Raw genomic sequence first — 21,681 nt, 5'->3', positions numbered from 1 at the left:
TGTTGGGAATTGTGGGGTGGGGAATATGACTAACTAAAACAATGAAAAATAAAAGAAACAGCTGTAAACCGAATCATTAGACTTTACCAGGTATTTGGCATCTTATATCCTAAATATTTGCATTTGAAGGTTTTCTGTTTTTTTTTCATCAATATTTAAAGATATTACATAGCCAGGGACTTAGTTTAATAAATCATCTACTTTATTTGTCTTTCACTGTTTGTAAAATTCATTGGTAAATGCTGAACATCTGGAATAAACCTACTGAGTTGGTAAGTCAGCATACAGGCTGGTGAGCATAACCTTGCACCTGCAGAGAGATTCTGGGAAAAGTTTGAGGAACACAGTGTAAGCAGATCTTATTTTTTTCCTTTATGCCTTGTCACAGTTACCAATTTTGGTAAAATCCTAAAATGAGGAAAATGAGATTTTTTTTATTCATGTCACCTGTCACCACTGACAATTTTCCTGCAGATTGTCTATCCCACTTAAATATATTTTGTGAACAGTTTCCTCCATCTTCCTCTTCCTTTATTTCCACACCCTCTTTAGCTGAAGAGCTAATATTCTGATGTATGAAAAGCATTCTTACCTCCGTTTGCTAGGGATGACGCCCATCTCCTCGCTGTCTCCCTCCAGAGTGACTCTTCTGGCTTGCCACCACTCATCATCAGAGGCATTGATAACATGGAGAATATCTCCATATTTAAAGCTAAGTCCTTGACTTGGCAGCCCACTGTCCTTGCTCTTGTCATAGTCAAACATGGCTCTGAGAGAAATGACAGAAGAGGGCATGGTTAGAAATCTCTGATAGTATGGATTTAAAATTCATGTTCTTGAATTTTCATGCCTGCCCTGAGAACCCATAATCTTTTGATCTCAAGCCACAGGATGACAGAACTCATTCCCATTGTTTTGGTTACAGATGGAGGTTAGTTCTTGCTTCTCCTTAGGGATTGCAAAGGAGCTCTAGGTCCCTGAAATCAAGGTCTTCTTCTTTTGTTAGATGTTACAAGGTGATAATGGGGGAGAGAAAGTCAGTTTACTATCTAATTGAGAGACTTTTTTTTTCTCCCATTACAATCACATTTTAAAAATTACTAAAAAGAGAAATAAAATGAATAGATTATTTTGTGTTATAACAAGTATTCTCAGATGTATCATCCTATAGACTATTTCCATTATAATAGGGGAAAATGGTAATAACTTAACATGCCCACATGTAGAGGATTGTAATTCTTCCAACAATAGAATATTGGACTGTTGTTGATATTGGATGGTTGAAGGGGTTAACATAATAACCTGAATGAATGTTTAAAATGCAATAAATGACTATATATAAAAATATATACATAGATCTGTTTATGTGTATATAGTAGACCAATTTCATATGAACAACCTCACAAATCATTCTTTTTGCTATGAAGATTTTTATTTATTTATTAAAAATCATTTTGCTTCTGTAAGATGCTAAGCCTGTATCATCACTGTACTTATCACTCTGAATTATGATACTTGCTGTCTGTATCATGTCTCTCTCACTAAAGAGCTTTAACTGAGCCTTCACTAAGGCCAATGCATTGGCATTTTATGACTGGTGGGTGCAGGGATTAGAAGCAGAAAAACAATGGTGAATAGAACCTTTCTTAAGCTGTTGTCTTAAGGAGGTGACAATTTATTGCAAGACCTATATTGCCTTCATCCTGTTGTATCCCGCACTCTCAAAAACTACTACCACACATGTACAGTTCATGATTTCCTAGGAGAAGCAGATTTCACCACCTCTCTATTTATTCCTTTGATTCCATTCTAAGAATTTTCTTGACCTGTGACTGCTATTCTGGTAAAATAAGCTAGATTTGGAGAATTAATTTTTCTAAAATCATTGAGAACCAAGAGCAGTTCTTTTCTTTCTTCCTCCGCCCCCCATTAAGGAAATGTCACATGTGCTGTCGTAGTAACCAAAAAGAGCCCAAAGACAGTGTTTATTTCTTAAATACTACAGAAGCTGAATTATAATACAGTTCTTCTTCCATTCCTAAGTGATGAAATTCAAAGAGTTTCCAGGTCTGAGCTTCCAGAAAAAAAAAAAAATCCATTTTCCGTACCAAAGGCTCAGACAAAGCCTTAGCCAAGAAAAGGGGTTGGAGGGTGACAGAGACCTGCTCCTCATGCTTTCACTTCTCTGGCTATCTGATATGACAAACTAAGTAACATTGCTTAATCACAGGGTTTTTGATACAAAATCACTCCAACAACCACATTCTAATAGAGCTGCTAGTAAGTGTTAATGAAATAACACACATGCAGCACCTACCCCCTGGTAGGTGCACTGTAGCAGAGGATAGCATAGCAGTTAGGGCCACACAGGTGGGGCCATGTCCTGGTTCTACTCTCACTAGTCATTCAGCTGGTTACTTGGGCAAGGTATTTAACCTTTCTGGGGCTTCAGTTTCCTCATATATAATATGGTGGTGGTGGTGATGATGATGATGGTGGTGATGATAATAGCACCTCCAATACTGAGTTGTGTAGTTACAGGAGGTAATCTATGTAAAGTATGTATCACAGTGCCTGGCACAGAGTGATAACCAGTATGTATGAACTACTCGGCCCGACCGGAAGTTTATGTTCCGGCCAGGCGGAAAACTTTCCCTTTTGAGTGTATACTAATCAAAATCCTTTCCATAGATTCCACTCTGTGCAAAAAAAAGAGTTAACAAAGCAGGCCTGAGACTGCTATCCATAAGGAGGACTTTTTGCAATGGTGCTCTTTGGCTGACATCTGGGAACTTAAGATTTTGGAAGGGTTCCCACTAGTTCTTGACGAGAATACCTATGTGCCTAATACAAACAATATTGTTATGCTGACCGCCTATTTTCCTTCTGGGAGTCTGGAGTTGTGGTATGTTCCAGGCAGGGGGTGCCTATGTGACCAGTTTCCAGTAAAAACCCTGGACCCTGGTATCTAATGAGCTTCACTGGCAAACAACATTTCACACCTGCTCTCCCAGCTTTTTGTTGGAAGGAGTAGGCATGTTCTATGTGCCTCCATTGAGAGAGGAGTCTTGGAGGCTCACACCTCATTTCCTGTAGACTTTGTTCTAGGATTTTTTCCTTTGTTGATTTTACTTTATATCTGTTTGTTGTAATAAACCATAGTAACAAGTTTGTGTTGAATCCTGTGGAAGCTTGTAGAGAACTGCCAACCCATGTGTTGTTGTGTAGAACCCAGCACACATTCTTCAGACTGCAAGCAATTTTACATACACTCCCTTGCAACTTGACCCATTCCTGTGAAGAAGGTATGAGAGGGAGTACCATCCCCTTTTTACAGATGAGGGAGGCTGACTGACTGACCCCAGGATACAGGGCTGTGCTTAGTGGCAGCAACCCAGGGCTGGGATTTGAGCCTCCAGACCTAAGTTACACTTCAGTGCTCTTTACCTTGTCCCCCATCCAACCTGGGAGGAAGGAGGTGGTGATGGTGAGCTAGTGATAAAGATGAGAGATATAATGGCTACCACTGCTTGTGATCTTATTAGGCAATCTGGCACTTTGTTATTACTGTTATTTTTGAAATCATAACAACTTTAAGAGAAAAAATTAGTATCTCTGTTTTGTAGATGAAGAGCCTAGAGGAGTCTAAAGGAATCTAAAGAGGCTAAGGGCCCTGCCCCAGGTCACATGTATACGTGTTGGAGAGACTGAATATAAAATGAAGTCGGACTCGAAAACTACTTTTATGGCCATTTTATTATATTGCTCAATTTCCTAGACTGTTGCCCTCTGGCTATGCTCATGACTTAGCAGTAGAAAGGATCTTAAATCTTTCCTTCAGAGCTAACTACCTGTTTAAATTTGTGAAGGTCCCTCACTCCTTAATTCTTGTCCCAGAATTTCTTATCCTAAAAGTACTTGAACTGCTCACTTGGTTCCAAGCTCCTGGATGTCGAGTGAGAGGAGTGGAGATAGAGAAGCCATCAGGAAAGCTGGCATGTGGTGCCAAGAATGTAGGCTCTAGGGCCAGACTGCCTGGGTTTTAAAATGTGCCATCTTGAACAAATTATGTAACCTCTCTGGGCCTCAAGTTTTCTTCATTGTAAAAGTTGCATAATAACAGCTACCTCAAAGAGTTGTGGTGAAGATTAAATGAAATGTTATATGTGAAGTTCTGCAACACCAGCTTGGCCCCAGTGAGTACTCAATACATGTTTTCTGGACTGCATATAAAGACATCTGAAGCACCTCTTTATCTTTAGAACCCAGTATGGCACAGGGCCCATGCAGATCCTCAGTATGGTCTATGAAAATTTTCAGATGACCAGTGAAAGTCTCAGCACCCCCATTTGTAAGGCTGAGAAGGGGAGGAGTGCTCCTGGAAGTTTTTACCAGATCATTCATTCACTGAATGTGCTCCATTGCTCCCAAGATTCCTGAAGGGGAAGCCCCAACTCCTGCCTCTAGCAATGGATATCCTTTTGGAGAGCTCAGCAGCATGCTTTTGCATGGGCTCTGTTTATCTTGGACAAACTGCCCCTCTAGTGTTACACAGATTCAGACTTGTCAGGTTCCTAAAACCAGGCAGCTGACACATTTCAGCAGCTTCTGGCTCCTTTGGATACTACCGGAGCCTCACGTCTGGGAAAAATGCTACAATGCCCCATCACCTAATTTAAAAAGCGATAAGCTGTTTTTAATTTGCTTTATGTGCTAATTCATCACAGTAACTTTTATAAAATGCCATTAAGACTCACACTTTCCACCCAGGGTGCTTTTAACAAGTCCATTAGACAAGTGGAATTTGACACAAACAGTGCAATGTCTTTCCCAGCCCTCCTGCCCCTCCTGAATTTTAGTGTGTGGTAGCTCATTGCCAGCTGGGGATGTCTAGGAAGAGTGAAACAGATGCTTGTCCTCATGGCTCTGTTACATGGCTGCAGATACCTGGATGCCCTACTGAATAGCACTTTACTAGGGTTCCACAATGTGTTGAGCATTTTATATTGTTTCATTCATATCACTGGGTAGGCAAGATAGCATATGAGTTGTAAGCCAGGCTTCTGAGACAGAAGAGACCTGGGCTTAAGTCCCAATCTGTCATTCCTAGCTGTGATCATCCATAGGTGGCCATTCCCTCAACTAGGAAATGCAGATACTGATAACATTAACTTACTAGATTGTTGTGGAGATATAACAAAGAGATCATACATTCAGAGTGCCCAACACAGAATGAATTTTGTTATTATATCAGACAGCAATCCTGCCATGTAAGCATTTTGTGGTCTTGAAGGAATTGAGACTAAAAAAGCTAAAACAAAAAGGCTAGATAAGTGATAGAATCAGGATTCAAGTATAGAAAGATGTGTCTGACTCAATAGCTCATGCTTCTGACCTTAGAAATCCTTAACAAGGAACATTGTACCTAGATCTCATTCCAAAGGCTTTCATGATTTGGTGATAATATGGAATAGGCTGCAAGAGGGAGGGATGAGTATTTCACTCAATGCACATTCAGTTCTCACAACTGTGATGTCTATATTAGCCTTCTGCTACAGATGAGGAAACACTGACTTGGCTAATTTCAGCAATGTTGTGCTGCATTAGCTACCAAGCGTGTATGGGGCAAGACTTAACCTGAAAAAACTGCCTGTCACCACAAACTGTAAATTTTGGGCTACACTAGTCCATTTTTATTGTTGTTGTTTTGCAAGCAACCTTCTGTAATCCCAAACACTCATATTTTCTTCTCGACCTTAGACTTTAGTAATAGGTAATAATCACAAACCATAAATAGTGTTTTCTATGTTGGTTAAAGCGGGGATAGTAGAGAATGACAAGGGTGAGAGAACTACAGGGACAGCATCACTCTAACCAGCAAAAATTATTTGATGTGTCTCATGATTATAAATGATAGGATAGAAAGAATAATGTCCCTAATCCAACTTCTAGAGATGGCTATACTTTAATCTCCAGAACCTGTGAATACGTTACCTTAAATAACAAAGAGGATTTGCCAATGTGATTAAGGTTAAAGGTCTTAAAATGGGGAGATTATGCTTGATTATCTGGGTGGATACAAACTAAATGTATGAGTCCGAAATTGGAGAAGAAGGTAGAAGAGTAGATGAGAGGGATGTGACTTGAGAAGGACTTGATTTACCAGTAGTACTGAATTTGAAGGTGGAGGAACAGGGCCTCTAACCAAGGAAAATGGTCTTCTGTATAAACTTAGAATGACTATCAGGTTATAGCCAACAAGAAAAAAGGGACTTTAATTGTACAACCATAAAGAGCTGAATTTGGTCTACAACCTGAATAGGCCTCTATCTGAGGCTCTCCCAGGATCCTCCAGAAACGGTGAAGCCTGCTGACAGCTTGATTTTATTTTGCTGAGACATTAAGTCACTAGACTCATAGTAATTTCTTAAGGTAGCAATAGACACAGGGTGCTGTGTAATAGCTACTTAAAAATGTGGAAGTGGCTTTGGAACTGGGTACTGGAAAGAGGCTGGAAGAATGTTGAAGAACATGATAGAGAATTTTAGACTATCTTGAACATAAGATTAACAAAAATATAGGCTTTAAGGATGTACTAATGAAGCTTCACAGACTTCTTACAGAAATCTGGACTTGGAGGATGCTAAGGGGGTAGAATATGTTATTGGACACTAGGAGAAAGATCCTTGCAAAGCAGTGAAAAGTTTAGTGGAATCATGTTCTGCATTTATGTGAAAAGAAGAATCACTGAAGACCTGATGGGGTATTTCGATAGGAATAAATAAAGGCTCTCCAAAGATGTCCATGTCTTAATCTGTGGAACCTAGAATCTCTAGAACCTATGTGGCATAAAGGACATGCTGATGAGGAGATTATCTTGGATTATCTGGGTGGGCCCTGTCTGATCATGAATCCTTGAAAACAGAAGAAGACGAGGCAAAAGAATAGAGATGTGACATGAGAAGGGCTCGACTGGCATTTCTGGATTCTAAAATCAAGGAAGGAAATTTATTATAGCAGCAATGGAGAACAAATACAGATGATAAGAAATAACATGATTTAATAGTAAACAAGTAAAAGGCAAAGGTCACCAGTTTGATGATCCTGAACAAAGACTATTTGGAATAATAATAATAATTACCAAGCATCTATAATAATCTATGGAGTGCCTAGCATTGGCTAAGCCATTGGCAAAGTTATCTTTGCTTTATATAATCTTATCTCTGTAAACAGTCTGAAATACAGGTATGCTTATTTATGCCACACAAAGATTTTTAGGCTTTAGTTGCTTATATTTGTGTTTCATCTAATTTTCACAAAAAACCTCTTGAGATTAATATTCTGTTCTCTGTTTTCAGATGAGGAAGCTGAGGCATGGAAGAAGCTGCCTCTTCCTTCTCTAAAGTTACAAGGCACTCTCTTGAGGCCTCTTGTGAAGCCTACAACTTCCAGTCTTGAATGGGAATGAGTTTTGCCTCCTCTAATAGATCTGAAGCTACTGAGAGTATGTAGGTCCCAGAGCCAGCCTCATCAGACTTTTTACAGAGGCATTTAGAAAGAAAGTAGTGAATCAGCAATAACTCCCTTCTGTGCTGTGAACTTGTTTGGGCTGGATGGGACTCTATTTCCATGACAACTTTAAGGTCCAAGAAGCAGAGTGCTTTGACTCAGTTCCCTGTGTCTACTGAAGCTGAGATCTCTGCTTGATTAAAGGAGACCTTGTTCTAGCCTTCTATGCAGCAGAATATAAAGTCCACTCTCTGCTCCATCCCACCATGCCTGGTTTGGGTGGTCTGTTCCACCCTCACATTAATAAGGTAAGTAGCTGTGGTTAGTGCATTAAGTAAAGACATCAGAGAGAAAGAGACATATCGTCAGTCCACCTTGTTCTGGCAGAATGTCATAGAGAAAATCAGTGGAGTGCTCTGGGCCTTGGTTTATTTGCAAAATGGGGTTAGTTTTTTTTATATCTTACGTATTTGTAGAGAGTCAACTGAAGTGACATAGGAAAAGCATTTAGCACAATAACCAATAGCTAATATAATTCCTTTACCTCAACCTTTTGCCTATTGTGGAGATGAATGAAGGGTAATTTCCACAGTGTTGGAAGGGGAATGGAATATGTCTTTTAAATGTGATATAAAAATACATAAGTAGTAATCCCCAAATCATTTTCTCAACAGAGGGCTGTGGGAAAGAATGGTAGACTGGGAGCAGAGAGATTGAATCTTCAGTAGTTGTCCTTATTTTATTTATTTATTTTTAATATTTTTAGTTGTTAATAGACCTTTATTTTTAAAAATTCATTTGAATGCAGTGCTGAGGATTGAACCCAGTGCCTCAAACCTGCTAGGCAAGTGTGCTACCACTGAGCACAGCCCCAGTTCCAGTTGCTCTTATTTTAAAATCAAAGCTTTCTGTCTGTTTATCTTTCTTAAAAACATTAATTTATCTCCTCATGAATGTAAGGAATAAGTGTTTCAACAGAGAGGGAATCTTGGAAGTAGAAAGAATCTTGGATGGAGTTAAGAGACTGGGGTTCTAGTTTGGGCATCAACATAATCCTACTGTGTGACCTTGAGTGAGTAAGTTAACCTCTTTGGGCTGCAGCTTCTATATAATTAACAAGCCAGACAAACAAACAAACAAAATTGTTAGGTGTATGCAGCTGTCATGTTCTATGCTTCTGTTCTGCAAAACACTTTGAGGAAATGTAAATTTACATGTGACTGATACTAATCTATATCTCATAGGATTGATTGTATTTGTGTTGTGAGACTCACTTAGTTCTGTGTCATCTCCTTTATCCATTCTTCAATTCCTTCCTTTCCTCTCCCCACATCTTCACGAACGGTAATATCTCCTTTCCCATTACATTATATAATGTTTTTGTTTGTTTGGGCATTGAACCCAGGGGTGCTTTACCACTGAGCTACAACCCAGCTGTTCTTCTTTTATATTTTGAGACATGGTTTTGATAGGTTGTCCAGGCTGGTCTTGAATTTGAGACCTGTTGAGATCCTTTTGCCTCAGGCTTCCAGGTTGGGGATTTCAGGCATTTGCCACCATGTGGACTTTGCATGTTTTAGTTTGTGTGAACATGGGGGACAGGGAAAGTCCATATTTATTCTATTCCCAGGGCAGAACAAATGATCAATAAAACTTATTTTTTTTTTTGTTTTCAATCTTTCATTTATCATAGGGCAATTTTTAGAGCAACAAAGGTCATTTCTTTTCCTTTCTGCAATGGCATGTACAGTCAGAAACAATGGGTGAGGAAGGCCTGAGTGGTGTCTAGCATGGATTTCCATGCCTTTCTTAGGTGATGACTGCAACATTTCTTCCCTTCAAGTAAGAAGATGTTCATCTCAGAGTAGAGGAAATACACAGCTTTGTACTGATTACTTTTGACACCTCCTCAAGAAATAGTAATGCACACACCCTGTGGGTGAGTCATCATGTCCAAACTGAGTTCTACATAGTCACTTATTTCCCTTCCACTTCAGTAACTAATTGTCCCCAATGAAAAGAATGGCTGATACCACCAGAAAACCAATCTCTGTGGTTGAAAACACATTAGCCTCTGTCAATTCTTATTTATTGAGTAACTACTGACCAAGTAGTTAGCCTTACAGTGCGCCAGGGCTGGTGTTTATTATCTATTACTCAAAAGATGCCCCTCAAAATGCAGGTGTTATTCCTGTTTTATAGAAAGGAAAATTTATTTTGTGTCATGGATTATGGTATGATATGGGTTATGCCATTTAATCATTAATAACCTTGGAAGACAGATTTATACTCTTTAAGATACTCTTTTCATCACATCGGACTATTTCTACATCACTAGTGGGTTGGGGAAATGTCAATTTCTATTGTACCCAAGGAATCAGGAAGTCCCTCTCATGACTGGAGATGGATCTAATTGGGTTCCAGAGGTCATCTTGCCTGGGCCTCCCTGTAGCTGTGGCATTCTGATTATAATCAGGGAACCAGCAGTGCTTCCAGGGACAGTGACAGCTTTCTCCCTCTCCCTCCCCCACCTTTCTCTCCCTTTCTCACTTCCCCTGTTTCATTCTCTCTCATGCCCTCTAACACTCTAGTGCTCCCAATTTTCCCAGGGACATGGTGAGAGCATACTTCTTGTGTCCGGAGGCCTGTATGTTGATCATTTCAGACAACTTTTCTTCAGAGTCTCCAGGGATGAGCCCACTCCTGCCTGCCTTCTCATGGTGTTCTGGCAGCCTGTCACACTGGCTTATATTTCAGTACTGAGTGACGAGTCCTCCCTCTGGAGGAAGCAGAAGCAAAGCTGAACCTGCCCAAAGGCAGGGCTCCCTGGACCATGGCAGGTCCAGGGTTGGGTGAGGCTGTAAAGATTAATCACCTTAAAATCATTGTTCTTTCCCCCAAGTACCATCAGCTGGATGTTCAGAAAAGAAATATGGGAAAGAGGAACATGAACGGTTTCAAGAGCTCTTACTGTGTATTAGCAAATCGACTTTAGAAAAGCCGGCACAGCCCTGATCACAGCCCTTTATTTCTGATCTGAGTGAAGAAGGTAGATCAAGCCTTAGTAATTCACCTTTCAGGGTCTTACTGCCACTAATTAGTAAGCTTGCAGTGGATGAAAAGAAGAAAATGCCTGACATTAAATTTCATTATTGTTAAAACCCAATTATTATTCAAACATTTAAATTTATATGGATAACTCATGTAAAGATCACTAGATGGGGTCATCAATTAGTTCCAGATTCAAATATTGGCTCTGTCATTTTAAGCAGCTGTGTGATTTTCAGAACATTACTTCACACCTTGGTACCTGGGTTTCTAAAAATGTAAAATGAGGGTCAGGAATCCTTGTCCAATAGGTCACTAATGAGAATTATATAAGTAAGAGCTCTTAGATCCCAGCTGGTGCTCAGTATTTGTTGGTTTGAGTCTAGATCTAAATCTCTTCCCTGTCAGTGCCATCCCCTGGTTCTAGGGTTGCTCGTGGAGCATGAACAAAGGAGGCATACCTCTGCTCTCCAGCAGAACTTCTGTTAAGAAGTGTTTGCTAACTGGCAACAGAGGAAGTGCTCAACAAATTTTCTTTTCCCTCACAAGTATATAAAAAAAAATGGTAGAAAAAGATCCAAGAACATTTGATAATGACTGCCCCAAATCCTTAGTACCATTGTACTAGTGATGGCTTAACAGAGCAAATAATGAAATATTCACATACCATATATTTTCAATAAGCATAATATCTAATATATAAACATTCATATAACACAAAATCAGACTATTAGTGACCAGTTCAGCTGTCCTCCATCCTGGGTTTGTTATGTTGTTTCTGATTTTTCAGAAAATTGAATGGGAATTACATATTTGATTGTGGCAGGACAGGTCCTGGAATTAGAAAATCTACTCAAAATTTTTCATGTGTCTATTAAGGTCCCCATCATCTCTTACTGAATGGGGCATATACAGAGGAAAGTTGGTTCTGTACTCACCCAGATAAACACACGGAGTTCAGAATATAATCAAATATCCACATATAGAAATGAGATAATATGCATTTAAATATGAAATGTGATACTGTTTACAGAGTATCTTCTATTGCCAGACAATATAGCATTTGCTGGCAACTCAGCAATGAACCAGAGACTTGCTTCCTACCCTTGTAGAGCTTATGTTTGGTTGAGAATATAGATAAGGAGATGCACTCATTTAGCCACTCATTCATTCATTGATTCAGCAAATGTTGAGCATCTACTATGAACCAATGATTCAAAGAGCATGGGATCTATTAGTGATAGAACCTGCTTTCAGGGAGCTTACATTTTATTGAGAGGAGATGGGAAAAAGTTAAAATTAATAAAAATCTTTAAATAATGGGATAGTAATGATTTTTAATTGCTATGAAAAAAGTTAAAAATAGAGCAGGGGTGGGAGGATCAGAGCTGTGGGATGCAGTAAGGCTGTGGTGTTAGTGAAGGTTGCATTTTAGAACAGAGTGGTGACAGACGGGACTCTCTGAGAAAGAGACATCTGAGTCAAGGATTGAAGGAGGGAAAGGAGTTAGTTATGCAGGCATCTGAGGAGATAGAGCTTTAAGAAGGGAGAACAGCCAGTGTAGAAGGCCCTAAATATAGTCCAGAGGTGCTGTTAGGAGTACAAGGCACTGCAGGGTCACAGAGCAGAAACCCTCACTAGGTGCTAGTAAAGAAGTTGAACAAAGGAACGATTTGCCCAGATCTACTAGATGAGAGGTGGTCATGCTCCTGTCCACCTACCCTAGAGAGCAGCCTTCTTCAGGTTTTCTCACAGTGGGAGCTTCCTCTGTGATAATAGTGATCTTATATTCCTAAGGTCCTAGCCTCCTTCCCTCAGCCTCTTTCCTTGAAAACATGCATATGAGTTGGGCCACTGAACATATTCCTTCCTTCTCTTGGGCACATCCTGCTACAATTTGTGTAGAGCAGATGGAATTTTTTTGGCTGAGACTTTTTCATAACATTGTCAAGAAAGTAGAGGTATGCACACAAACACACAAAATATTGGTTACATATATCACCAATCCTGTGGATTTCAATTCATTCTTTGAAACTTCTGACTGTCTTGAAAACCCTTCCTGAGTTATGCAGAGAGAGAACTATTTTTCCACCTCTCTCTGCCATGATAATATCCGGTATGTTGTCTTATTCTGGCTCTTAGCTGATTACATTTTGGTTGCATGTAGGTATGTCTTTCTCTCTAGATTGCTCTGCTCATGAGGATTAGGTAGAGTCTCACTCATCTCTGTATTCCACATACAGAGCCTAGAGGAGGAGGTGCTCACAAAATGATGCTAAATTAAGCTGAACTAAATTTAGAGTCTAAGCTATGTGACCTTAGGAAAATCACTTTATTTTGTTGGGTCTTCTGTGATTTTCTCTTCTGTAAAATGGGATTAATTTTTTGGTGTGTGTGTGTGTAGGGGATTGAACCCAAACCCTTGTGTATGCAAGGTAAGCACTCTACCAACTAAGCTATTTCCCCAGCCCCTAAAGCAGGATTTAAAATGCTATATTTCATCCAATTAAAAAGGCACAGTTTTGGGCCGGGGCTGTAGCTAAGAGGCAGAGCACTTGTTTTGTACATGTGACACTCTGGGTTTGATCCTCAGTGCCACATAAAGATAAACAAATAAAATAAATGCTGTTCATCTGCAACTACAAAAAAAAAAAAAAACAATTTAGAAATGCACATTTTTATCTTTTTATATCTAAAATCAGGATTTTTTTAACCACCAATACCATCTTGTAATTTAATCAACAGTATTCTAGCTTTCTTGGTGACACATAGGGTGTGTGTTATGGTCAGAGACAACTACATTCAATGAACATTTCATAGGCTGTGAGGATTAATGAGTTTGGGTAAGAAGCCCTCAGATTAATACCTAGCACAAAGTGAGTCCTATATATGTGTGTGTGCATTTGCTGTTGCTTCTGTGTTATATGTGATGGGTCACCTAGCATCACCTTGTTGTTATCTTCTCTTATATGCATATGCGTGTTTTTTTCCCTTCAAACCCTTGCAGTGCTTTTTTTCCTTGGTGACTTTCCAGAAAGTGCTGATGGACCAAATAGTGTGCTGCAGCCTGATTTTTGCTCAGTGTGAGTTCAATTCAGCAACTTTAATTAAATGAAAACATTTGTAGAAAATGTCCCTAACTTTTGACAATAGTTCAGAAATTTAGAGGGGGGGGACTAAAGATATCTAGAATATTATGTTTATTCTTTTGGTATTTGTAGTTTATGTAAATATTAGTATTTTATTCTTATTTTAATTTTGGTAGTAATGCTTCAAGCTGGGACATTTTTCATGTACCTAGGGTAAGTCATCCAATCATTCATTCATTGATTTATAGAACATCTACTATATACTAGGCCATAGGATAATAGAAAATGTCAGCCAGACCTGGGAACATTTCCTAGTTCTGACATTTACTTACTCTGTAGCTGTAGGCAAGGGCCTTATAGTCTGTTTCCTATTATACAAAAGACTAATCCTTCCTGATAGACATTATTGGAATCAACTGAAGCAACACATGTAAAATTCATACAATAGGGGGTATGATAGATCCATGGTAAACTTCAATAATAATATGGACAGGTATGGACAACTGTGCCATAAGTACATGCCAGATCTAGGGCCAGTGGTTCTATTGGTAGTAAAAGCTAGGGGATCTCAGAGCAGTCCTGTATGGGTTGGACTTACTGGCAACAGACCTTGCCTGCTCCCATGTTTCTCTCTTTCTGCTCAGTCAAGTGATCAGATGGTCCTGTTCTGAAGGCAGCCAAGGCTGTGTAATTTTTAGATTCCTGAAACCCTGCAATTGTGCTTTTATTCATATTCAATAAATGCCCACTATGTGCTAAATGTTATGTTAGTATTGGAGATAAAGGGATAAATAACAAAAAACGAAGTCATTTTGGAATATAGAAGGAAGAGAGATGCAGAAGAAATAATTACTAGAATGATACATCATAAAAAGCAAGTGGCTAATAATTCAGGGGAATAAATAGTGGAAAGAAACAAAACCTATTCTGAGAGGACCAGATTGCAAAAGCCTCCAGGAGTGGATGCTGCCCAAGCTAGGAACTCCAGGACAAGCAAAATGGGCAGAGGAGCAGCACATGCAGAGGCTCTGAAATGGGAAATGGCAAGCAGTAAACCCCAAGAAAGACCAATGTCCTGGACAACCCAAGATGAGACCAGAGGGAAGGAAAAGCTAGCTCACACAAGGTTTACAGCTCTCACTGACATATTCTCTAAGGGCAATGGGAAGCTACTGAAGGATTTTAAGCAGGGTAGTGGGATAAATCTGCACTGAAATCAGCTCTTTCTGGCTTTAGAGTAGAGAACGGATTGGGAAGCAGTACACTGCAAGACAGGGTGCTGAGATCCAAGAAAGTGGGCTAAGGTGGTAATCCAAATGATAGTGGTCTGACCAGCGTAGTAGCAGTAGGAGAAACAGAGGTTCCTTATACTTACTTTGGCCTGTGTCTATCTGCTTGTCAGTCTGTCTCTTCATCATAATCCATGTGCAATGCTTTCTAAGTGTTATTATCACTTTTCTTCAAAATAATGCTTCTAGAAACATAACAACAACATCTCTGATTGAATACAGGGAAAACAGAATTTCTGGCTTATTTTCCACTCCCATTGCTCAGCAGCCCAAAGACCCCTATAAAGAACTCCAGTTCTCTTTAAATAAGAGCATGGAAATCTTCAATCTAGTACATTTATTCCCAAACACTTTAAATGCAGAAATGCTTCTCTTCTTTTTTTGATGACATGTCATCTCCACACCCATTTCCAATCTCATAGATATCCATTTGCTTTAAAATTGAAGTTTATGTAAATATTAGTATTTTATTCTTATTTTAATTTTGGTAGTAATGCTTCAAGCTGAGACATTTTCCATGCACGTAGGGTGAAGTCTAACCCACAGAGATGTCGGTTTTTATAATATATTGGTAAAGTCACATAGTTCAAATTAAATTGAATGCTTGATGGAAATTCAACAAGTTCTCTTTGCGATAACTAGAGAAACACCAGGGTGTTCCAAATCTAATTACAGGAACTCTGCAGGATGGAATTGTGATTAGTCCTCTCAAGGAGTAACCACAGTCACTTGACAGAATTCAATTCAACAGCTATTTATTGCATGTTTAGAGGTCATTTATGTGGACAAGCAGAGGATAGTTACTCAGAAGAAGAAAAATCTTCTTGTTAGAAATTCAACCTATTTAGAGAGGGAACAACAGAAAACTCTCAGGAAGAAATCAACAGCATTTGTGGTAAAGGATGTGATGAACCAAGAGCAACTTGACAAGTGGAGAAACATTTCTTTTGAGAAGAGAAGGAATGACAGATATCTATTTTGTATAGTTTGTCTTGTTAGCAAAAACTTGGCTTTGATAAAGAAGCAGATGAGAAAACCAATCTGTTATTGGCCAATCAGCTCTGATAAAAGTATGCAAAATGGACAGGAAAGTATAAGAGGAACTCAACTATGCTAGTGATGCCTAGAAAAGTCAACATCTAATGAAAGACAAGCTTGGTGAGTTCAGGGAAGATATTGGAAAGAAACAGAGGTGAGAAGTATTCAGACTGCTGAAATGAAGCCCAACTAACGGCCCTTTGATCTAGCAAAAGCTACAACTCCCTTTTCCATTCCATGGTCCCAACTTCCATGATTACAAAAATTGTCTGAGGACTCCCTTGGAACTGGCCTGCATCCTTTATTTGTTCCCTCTCTGCTCCCTATTGTAACCTGGGTTCCAAGAAGGTTTTCTTTTTTCTTTTTTTTCTCTTTTATTGCTGAGTCAAGAAGGTTTTCTTAAATATCCAAAATAGTGTGTTCAGTGCTGAAGGTAAAAGATGACCAAGGTGTTACTTCTACTTTCACACAACATATGAGTGTAGTAGGTAAGACATTATTGCAGACAAATCAATTATATTTAGAATTTGTTGAATGCAACAGTAGAAGCATGTATAATCTGTAAAGGAAACCAAGGCCTGACTACTCTGAATGATGGATGTCACAATCATTGGGCTGACCAGATTTCTGCTCTGCAAGATCACAAGCTACTTCCAGTGGTACCAGGGGTTGACCACAGAGCAAAGGAAAAACATCCTGAAATACAGGCTTTGGGAGAAAACTCTATGAGTTGGAATTTTACCTGTCTTTAGGAATTTCCCCATTACTTCTGATTTTATCAGGGATGTTTGATAAAACATGCAAAGGAATATTAGTCCACTAGGCTGTTCATCATAGCCACCCATTTGACCAGCGTGTGGTCTTGAAATCATAGGTAAATTAGAAATCATAGGTAAATGAAAGCTGCTAACATTCTTATGTTATTTGTGGGTGTCTCTTCACTAGGTTTCTGACATAATAGCAACTGGTAGTAGAACAATTAGTTAAGATGAATGCTTTACTCCCATCAAATTTTCCAAAAAGAAAGTAAGTATAGGGTTTTAAAGGAATGCTCTATAAACTGGTAATTTGGGGTGGTAGGGAAGAGGATTGTTTGTTTTACAGATGGGTGAGTATGCTAAGGGAACGAACCTGTTATGAAGTTAATCAAGGTAGACTGTTTGGCAAGCAAGAGGCTCATTGCCTGGGACAGACTGAGATCAATTCTGGCAGGAAAAAATATCCACAAGAGGCCTTTTCAATTTCATTTAATCAGAGAAGATGGAGTTACTAACTCCAAGCAGGAAAAGATATGGAATCTATAAAGTAGGCAGAGAAATATGTACTTGAGTGAAGTAATTTACTTAATAACCCACAGAGATGTGGGTTTTTATAATATATTGGTAAAATCACACAGATCATGATTTTTCCAAATTGGATCTAGTTGTAGTCCCTTACTTAGTCCAAAGTCTCCTGCAGGGACTTATTATATGTTCATTTGCTATTTTCTCCTCCTCCTTTCAACTTTTGTTTTCAGAGTCTCATGTACTTAATTAATCCTGTTGGTGGTTTTAAATAATTTTCAGTAATGTTGTTTTGATAAAAACTGTCAGAAGTTTTAAAAAATATTATTGTTGCCTTCTGTCAATCTTTTTAGATGTAAAATACAAGTTATGTATTTTTTTTCAGACAGAGATGGCCTATTCCACTCATTATCTAAGCACATGAGGTTTAAGAGGAGAAGGAAATGAGGAAGAAAATTAACAGCTATTGGGCACCTGCCATTTGTTAGCCACTAGAATAGAATAGGCAATTTATACATGTTGGCACTGAATAACAAGATCACTTTGTTATTCTCCTCATTTTACAAATTACAAAAATGAAGCTCACAGACATTAAGTCATTCAACCAAGGTCACTTGGCATGTAGGTGAAGGAATTAGGAGCTGAACCCAGGTCTGTCTCCTGTGTTTGAACTCACTACTATACCTCTGCTCCTACAGGGCATCTTTCTTCTCAGAGAGTAGGATCGAATCCATAGCCTTCAAGAGGTAATATATTAAAGTTCTTTTATTTCAACATTATTTGTTCAGCATACATGAATGAGCCACATGCAAAAGACCAACGCTTTTGTATGATTCTGATGAGTAAAACCCGGCCCTTTCTATTAGGAGATTCTAATGTGGCAGATAGTCTATGTGCACCAATGACAGGACAAAGCACAATCTAAAGGTGCGTAAAAGCATGATGAACAACATGTGAAATAAAATTGAAGAAGGAGAACACTAATTCCAATTGTGGGGAACCAGACAAGATTTCATGGAAGAGGGGTATTTGTGGCAAGCCTTAAGGAATGCATAGAACCTGGTCAAAGGGAGATGAAAACAAGGAGCACTAGGAGGTGAGGAAGCAAAATGAACAAAGGTATCAAGCTACAAAGAAAGCTTTGGGGAGCTGGGGATGTGGCTCAAGTGGTAGCGTGCTCGCCTGGCATGCGTGCGGCCCGGGTTCGATCCTCAGCACCACATACCAACAAAGATGTTGTGTCCGCCGAAAACTAAAAAATAAATATTAAAAAATTCTCTCTCTCTATCTTTCTCACTCTCTCTTAAAAAAAAAAAAAAAAAAAAGAAAGCTTTGGGTTTAGGAATTTATACTTGTCCAAAATTCCTGGAGCTTTTGTGATTTTGCCTGGGTATATGGTGGGAGTGAGGCCTGTATATGGAAGAACTAGAAAACCCTGGTTAGGTTCTCTGCACATTTAAGAGAGATGCTGTGATTTGGATATGGAATGCTCCCCAAAGGCTCATGTGTTGAAGGCTTGGTCCCCAATGCAGCACTGTGTAGAGGTGGGGATTTTGGGAAGGAATTGAATCATGAGGGCCCTGACTTCATCAATGGACTAGTCATTCACTGATGGATTAATAATTTGATGGCATTATTGGGAGATGCCATCAAATTATTACTGTAGGCAGTGGAGCCTAGTTGGAGAAAATGTCACTAGGGCATGCCCTGAAAGGGTATATTTTGCCCTTGGCCCATTTCTGCTTCTCTTTATGCTTCCTGGCTGCCATGAGGTGAGCAACTCAGCTCCACCATGCCCTATTAGCCATGATGCTCTGCCCTACCATGAACATATAGCAATGGTGCTAGTTGAACATGGATTAAAAGCTCTTAAGTCATGAAGCAAAATAAATCTTTGCTTCTTTAAGATCTTTTTCTCAGACATTTTGTCCCAGTGATGAAAATATGATTAACATAGGAGCCTTACTCTCAGAATCACCCTGTTTTTGTGTGTGTGTGTCTGGGCAAAGCAGAGGTCAATGGTAGCTATTCATTCTTTTATGCATGGGATTCAATTAATGAACTTTGTTTTGAATATAGTACTAGAGGAGAAGTTGAACAAGTGGTTGGAAATGAAAATTTGTACTTACCAGTAGGACAGAGTTAGAGACAGATTTAAGTTATTAATTGATCTGATCATGAAGAAGACATGTTTAGCCTTGCATCTTTCTCTCTTGAATTTAAAGAATCTCGTTTCAACTGCTACATTGCTATGTCTTTTTTAAAAAAAAGACCAATTTCCCATATTTCCTTGTATCTAGGTATAACCATGAGACTTCAATCTGGTGCATAAAACATAAACATATGGGACCTCTGGAGAGTCTCCTTAAAAGGAAGAGATCACATTCTTCTCAAAACTCCCTGATTTTAGCAAAGCATATAGGATACCTGTCATTCCAACAATCACATTGGACATGGAATGACAGATCAACGTGTTGGAAGAAGCCCGGAGGTATGTGACAAATTTGTTGAACTGCCACACTAGCTCGTCACAGCCAGCCATGATGCTTTTGTATATGAGAAAGAAATTGACTTCTAGTTTCAGTCTCTGCTATTTTGGGGCTTTAAAAAAATGTAGGCAAACTTCCCTATTACATACATGTGATGAAATCAGAAGAAATCACCAACACAAAATATAATGGAAGAAAGGAAAAGGCTGGGAATTGAATCTTAAGGAACATCCGCATTTAGAGAAGTCCAAGAACGTGGAGAGTTGTGATAAAAAGTTGATTAAAAGTAGTTTGTGTGTGGAGGTAGTTGGGGAATAGAGGTAGAAATTCTATCTAATCTAAAGTGTATGTTTCTAGAAATAAAACAAACAAACAAAAAGGATTATTAAACATCTAAAGTCTGGGGTGATTTTGGCCACTCCCAAGATAGAGGAATAGGTTATGTCTAATTTCCGCTTCTGACTTTCTAATCAGTTAATTCATTGCATCTCCCCTGGGATGAAATGATCAGGGATATCCCATCACATGGAAAAAACTATCAGGAGTCAGGGGAGAAAAAGTATTCTCCTACAAGTAAAACAGGGTCTTGATTACAGTTTTGCTTAAGAGAAAAAAAGTATATCCTTGTATCATTTTCTTTTTGCCCTACACCATAAATAAGTGTTCATTCTCTGTTCTAGCAAAAACACTGTGAAGTCCAAAACATGCCTATCAGTGAATCAGAGGGGCTAGTGGTGGAGCACTAGTGCATGCTTCCTCTCCCCAGGGCTGTAGATGGGTGCTCAGCAAACCAAGGACCAGCAGGCCCCAGCACTGTCACTTTACCAAGTCCTGCAGGTGAAGAATCGCTTGGGTTTTCCTCAAAGGTTGTAAACCCCATTATTTGTACTGTAGTCTAATGGTTAGAATTTTCTAGAGCTCAATCTATTAATTATTAAGAATCAATCCCACATTGTGCTGCCAGTTATTGATAAAGTGTCTTCACATTCAGTCCTTGTGGTAGTTCCATGGAATAATCAATTTTATTCCGTTTGTTAGAAGATGATGAAGAGAAGATAGATGATGAAGATGATGTTGTTAATATAAATAGGTGTCACTGACTAAATCACCACCAAGTGTCAAGCAGAGAAGTGGAAGCATAACATTTAAAATAAATATTCACAGCAACCCTGCAAGGTTGGACTTAGTGTTCCTGTTCTGTAGGTAAAGAAACTGAGATTATAAGAGTTGAAGTGACCTAAAGGTCACCCAGATGGTAAATAGTTGAGTCAATAGTCAAACTAAGGTCTGTTGGCTGCAAATTCCTGCCCTTTCTTCTGCATCAATTGAACATGACTTGAAGGGAGCATCTATGGAGTACTGAGACTCAGTGTCTTGCAGCACTTATACATGTTATAACAAACCATGGGGTGCTCCAGAGAACTACCATTTACCCCTATGTACTTGGGGAATTGTTAGACTGTGAAACTACTAGTACAGACATCTATTTCATTGAGATTCTAAAAGAAATCTGAGCTAGAAATTCAAGGCTGTAATTGGCAATTGCTATTAAGGCTTTAATCAGAATGAGATGCATATTTAAAGAACAGGGAAATAATAAAATTTAGCTAGTTTATTATTATTATTGTGCCACCAGAATTACTTATATTGTTAGTATGCAAAACAGTATATAAATGAGTGCAATCTGTGTTTTCAGTATTTTGAAATAATACATAACTGGAATATTAGCCAACAATTTGTGAAGTTTAATTAGGTTTTTCTTTGTCTTCCAAAATTTTGGTACTCTTTCATTTTTCTTTTAATTAGAAATCAAGGAGAAATTAATATGAACCATCCTATTAATTTGCATCTGGTTTTCAGGGTCTCCCTTCACATGTGGAGTTGGCAGTAATTTTTTTTCTACTTCTGTGCTATTGAGTTTAATTTTGAAACACCC

At 38.8% G+C, this 21,681-nt stretch overlaps 1 protein-coding gene across 25 annotated transcripts in view; it reads right to left on the bottom strand.

Moving 5' to 3' along the window:
* Window positions 1-21,681, bottom strand: part of Dlg2 (discs large MAGUK scaffold protein 2) — a 2,050,987-nt gene that overhangs the window by 74,112 nt on the left and 1,955,194 nt on the right. For all 25 annotated transcript variants that reach the window (XM_058577380.1, XM_058577376.1, XM_058577381.1 and 22 more), the window contains one exon: window positions 593-769. In XM_058577380.1, the coding sequence (XP_058433363.1) occupies window positions 593-769 (177 nt within the window). The remainder of the gene's footprint in view (window positions 1-592; window positions 770-21,681) is intronic.

Source organism: Marmota monax, unplaced genomic scaffold (genome assembly GCF_021218885.2).
Source record: "Marmota monax isolate L192 unplaced genomic scaffold, Marmota_monax_Labrador192_F-V1.1 WCK01_AAM20220418_F8-fsc00096, whole genome shotgun sequence".
In the NCBI taxonomy this organism is placed as follows: Eukaryota; Metazoa; Chordata; class Mammalia; order Rodentia; family Sciuridae; genus Marmota; species Marmota monax.
Note: the sequence above shows the minus strand (reverse complement) of the source record. Positions and strands in the feature narration are given on the sequence as shown.